Here is a 4,799-nt window from a genome sequence, read left to right on the forward strand (position 1 = left end):
GCCGTACAGCCGAGCCGCACAGCATTCCTACGCTCTAATAAACACTGCTTCGCCCCCTACAACTTACCGCGCCGCTCCTAAAATTAATTTCCTTTTTGCAGCGCATAATTACGCAAGGTAAGCCGAGGCCATTGGTGGGCCCCCCGAGCCTGCTCGCGGTGCTCTTCGCTGCGCTGCTCAGTCCACGCCCCGCGGCCCCCGGCGCCCCCGGCCCACAAAGACCCTCAGCGCGGCCCCAGCGACCCATTGCCGCCCGGCTGCCCCGCCCCGCGACAAGTACCCTTCAGCGGAAAGGCGAAAGCAAAGCTTTGTTTGGCCCTGTCGGCATTATTCTCGAGTCGCACGCCCCCCCTCAACCACCCACCACCCCTGCCTCCCCTCCCCGACAGGCCGATGCTCGCCGCTGGGATTGCGGATGTAGATCTGGAGAGGGCAGCATACATGGCCGGCCCTTTAAAACCACCCCCTCCCCCTCGTCCCCGTTGCTACGACCCCGCCCCAACAGCCCCGCAACGCCCCGCCACGCCCCACGCCACCACACCCCACCCACCCCGCCTCTCGAGCCAACGTGAACGTGAGCAGGGGCCGTATAACCGCATTATCCCCATCGGACGGTTCGGCCCCACCCGCTCCCCCACCCCCCGTGGTCGCTTTCCATCCCTGACGTTCGGTCCCCACAGCCAGCAAGCAGGCTCCCCCCGGCCACCCCCCACCCCTGCGCCGCGCCCTCCCTGCCCACCACCAGCCCTCTGATCAACGCGCCAACCGGGCCGATTGAAAAGGGGCCGTAAATCTACATAATTATAGGCTGTCGACCAGCCCTCGTTAGGTTGCAGGTCGGCGGGGAAGAGGGAGAGGGGGGGGGGGGGGGAGGGCACGGGGCTACTGCAAGGCGACGGCGCCAAGAGACTGGGTCGAGGACAAAGTCACTCACCCCGCCCATAAAGCGCGTCGTCTCTCTGAATCAAAGCCTGCGGGCCGGGGCGGCCGCGGCCCCGCGGAGGCGCAAAGCGAATCGGGGCGACTATCGACAGGGCGGGGCGCGGCGCGACGGGGCCCGATGCGCCACCCGTAACTGTCCCGACCGTCCCGACGCGGCCGCGACCCGCTAGAGAAGGAGAGGGCCGTTTGGAAAAACCGCACGACTCCCATTCCTCTCCATGCGCCCGTGCGTTGCGCCGCTCATCCGTGCCCCGCTCTTCACACAAAGTGCCTCGGGCGAGGCGCTGGCGCAGTATAAAGGCGCCGGGAGTGCGGGGCAGACGACGGCCCGACGGCCCCTACCCGTCTGATCAGTTTCACGGTCTGCTCGGCGCCCCGCATAGGACCCGTCCGGCCCCGACGGGTGAAGGCGGAAGCGGTCGTGGCGGCGGGGCGGCGGACTGCGTCACAAAGTCGGGAGCGGGACCGCAGACCCCGCAGACTGAGGAGCAGGCAAGTCTACGAGTTCATGGCGCGCTCAAGTGACACAAAAGTGGCACGGAAGCGACACACGGCAATGGTGGCGGAGGACCGAGTCCGCCCGACGCGGGGCACTCGAGCAGCGACGACCTGTCCCTGCTCGCGTCCTTTGCTGGTCTGGCCCGAGAGTGGCCGCGTCCTCCGGGGACCTCCGGGAACCTCCGGGCCGACCTCCTCTGCGCTGTTGCCGCGCCAGGCCAGCCCCCGGGGGTGCGCGCCAGCCAGCGCCAGGCGGAGCCCCTGCGAGGGTAGGCCATGCCGCACGACAGCACCGCGTCGCGGGACAGCCTAGCCTCCAGGCCGCAGGGGCTCCGCATGGAGCGGGACGGGAGGCAACATCACGACAAAGCCGCCACTTGGCTTTTCCCGCTAAAATTTTCTCTCTGGTTTATTTTTTTTTAAAAGCATATGGCGTGGTTTTTTTGTGTCGAGTCGGCGGTGGTGGAACCCCGCGGGGCTCCTCTTCATCTCCCTCCTGCCGGCCTAACTAACTTCCGCCCCGCCCGCTGCGGCGTGCATCCCTTGTGTCGCCCGCCCGGGCCGGGCCCGCTCGGGACTGCACGCCGGACTGTTCCGCGTCTCTCCTCTCCACGCCCATGGCGCTCCCCCTCCCTCTTTTCCCTCGCTCCCTCTCACCCTGTGCCCTAGTGCTCCTCTCTCTCTTGTTCTCACTTGATCCCGGCGAATTCGTGGCTCTTTGCCCAGACATCGCGCATGGCTGCGCCAGACACTCGACCCGCCACGAACTCCCCTGGCCCTCCCCGCCCCGCCGGCGCGACCCCCGCCAGCCTATGCGCCCGTACACTGCCCGCGCGCGTACCTTCCTCCTCACCTGCGTCGTCGTCGCCGGCCCCGAGGGCGTTGAGCGCGTCCGCCACATCGATGAGGTCATCCGGAGACTCGGCGAACAGCGGCGCCACGGAGGCCTGCTCCGGGGCCGCGAGGCTGTCCAGGCCGAGGCCCAGGGGCGGCGACGTAGCGGTGGACAGCGAGCTGCTGCTGGCGCACGAGTCAGAGAGGCCTGTGGAGGACAGAGCAAACGTGAAACAGAGAAAGCGAAAGGGATGCAGAGGGAAAGAGAGATGGAGGGAGGAAAAGAGTACGGCGCACGGAGAGGACGGAACAGGGGACGGCGCCCCAACTCTCTACGCCTCGGTACACTCGACGAGAGACCAATTATTTTCACAACCGCTTCCCGGCCGGGATTTTAATGGTTGCGTTCCTCGGCGGGGTTCTTTTGCAGCCTCGCGGCCCCTCCCTCCCGCTCCACAATTGATCTTTGCTGCTTTGGTCGACGCCAATAAGTGAAGGATAATCGAATCAGCCCGGCCGGCGGCGCCCACTGAGCGCGCTAGCTGAGCGCGTGGCGGCCGCCGCCAGCCGAGCCGCCAGCGCCACGTCGCGCCGCCCCGGGATTTGTCGACATGATCGACGGCGTAGAAAATCGAATTATCAAGCTGCTTGCCTCGCCGCAGCCCGACCACGGCAAAGGCTTGCGTGAGCGCGCGCAGCGAGACGATTTGCGACTTTGTAATTTGTTTCCAGACTACTCCGCGTGCTCCTACTGTTACAGTCCAATGGCGCGGACAGTCGGCGTGGCAGCCGCACCGTCGAGAGCAACAAGCGAGGCGGGGCAGTTTTGTTAGTTGTGTGAGAGAGCAGTTTGCATCTTACCCGTCTTGCTGGCGGTGTCGTCCTCTGGCGGGGCGCTAGGTTGGAGGGCGAGCGGCGAGGCGGGGGAGGAGGCTGAGGCGGGGGGAGGGGAAGAGGTGTTGGATGTTGACGTGCTGTTGACGGATCGTAATCGAGGAGCCTCTCCCGGCAACAAACACACGGCCGCGTTCGACGCGCCGCCCTCGGCAGACAGGGCGTCTGTCGTCGTGCTCGTCGCGATCGATGACTGGTCCACCTGCCCGGAGCACTCCTTTGTGTCGGCTGGGATGCGGGTGGCGGTGGGCGTCGTAGTGAGCTTGGCCGTCGAAACTGGAGCAACGTCTAGAGACTTGGAGACAAATGTCGGCACGAGTCCCGAGGGGGAGAGCGCTTTGGAGAGGATGGGGTTCATGAGGATGGTCTGGGAGGGCGCCGAACAGATAGACTGGGAGGTCACCGTGCACACCAGCGAGGTGGTCGTCGTGGAGTTCACGGCACCCAGGGGTGAAGCATGTCGGACAGCTGGACTAGTCGAGGACGTCGCCGGGAGCACCACAGACGCCGTCGTCACCGTCGTCAGCAGCGCGGTCGGGCGGACGGCCGCGCTGAAGGCGCACGAGGTCACCGCGGACACCGCCTGTGTCGACGTAGGCGCCGCGCTCAAGGTGTTTATCCTGGTGAGCACCAGAGAGACAGGCGGCGCCGAGTAGGACGGGAGGGAGGCGATGACCGACGACAGCGGGGGCAGCGCGGCCTTGGCGGTGGACAGCGTCGCGACGCCCGGCGCGACGGGCCGCTCCTCCTGGGACGTGCTGGTGGGCTGCAGGTCGGCGGGCGCGGACAGCGTGCGCGCCAGGATGCCCACCGGCATGGACACGCCCCGGGACGCGCATGTGGTGGTGGCGGTGGTGACGGCTGCGGAGGTGGCGGTGCCAGTCACAAAGGTCGTCCTCGACGCCACGGCCAGGCCGCCGGACAGCGCCCTGGAGAGGATGCCCCCGCTGGCCGTGGAGCCCGACAGGGTCTTTAGCCTGGGCAAGCTCGGGAGCAGGCACAGTTTTCTGCCCAGTGAGTCGGTAACTTCAGTGGACATCTGAGCAGTGAGGCGCGGCCTCTTGATGGGCGGGGCGCGTGGGGCCGCGCCGCCCAGGCTCAGGAGCCCGCCGGGGAGCGTTCGCGGCGCCGCGGCGTCCGGGCGGAGGGTGCCCGTCGGGGAGGCGGCCGGCAGCGGCACGCCCGGCAGGCGAGCCAGTGCGGGGGGCTGTTGAGGGGCGGCGGCTGGCGTGCTGGAGGGCACAATGCTATGCGTGGTGGAGGGCACCATGCTCTGCGTGCTGGAGGCCACCGTCGCAGGCGTGGTGGAGGGTGCGATCGAGGCCGTGGCGGTGGGCGTAGGAGCAGGCGTGGCGGTAGGCGAGGCGGTAGGCGAGGCGGTAGGCAAGGCGGTAGGCGTGGTGGTAGGCGCGGCGGCGGGCGCGCTGAGAGTGACGGGCGTCTCCGCCAGCGGATGCTCCAGGTTGGCCACCGTTGTCGTGGCCGGGGCTATGACGGCGGCGGTGACGGTGGGCTGGGTGTTCTGCACCGCCGCACTAATGGCGTTACTGCCGGCCGCCAAAGGCGCTGATGTGGAAAGATGCGATTTCGGCGACGCGCTCCCCACGCAAGGCGGCCCCTCTAACGAGGGC

The 4,799-nt window shown here is 67.6% G+C and overlaps 1 protein-coding gene across 4 annotated transcripts in view; it reads right to left on the reverse strand.

The window, feature by feature from the left end:
* LOC113207805 (mucin-19) overlaps positions 1–4,799 on the reverse strand; it is a 41,223-nt gene that overhangs the window by 31,556 nt on the left and 4,868 nt on the right. The window contains exons 1-2 of one of the 4 annotated variants that reach the window (XM_052267156.1): positions 3,136–4,247; positions 2,282–2,482 (exon numbers count right to left, since the gene is read on the reverse strand). In XM_052267156.1, coding sequence (XP_052123116.1) covers positions 2,282–2,482; positions 3,136–4,207 — 1,273 coding nt within the window. In that variant the 5' untranslated portion in view covers positions 4,208–4,247. Of the gene's footprint in view, positions 1–2,281; positions 2,483–3,135; positions 4,248–4,799 lie in introns of those variants that run through there. The other 3 variants (XM_052267155.1, XM_052267154.1, XM_052267157.1) reach the window with 3 other exon arrangements.

This window comes from Frankliniella occidentalis, unplaced genomic scaffold, assembly GCF_000697945.3.
Source record: "Frankliniella occidentalis isolate FOCC.00 unplaced genomic scaffold, Focc_3.1 Scaffold47, whole genome shotgun sequence".
Lineage (NCBI taxonomy): Eukaryota > Metazoa > Arthropoda > Insecta > Thysanoptera > Thripidae > Frankliniella > Frankliniella occidentalis.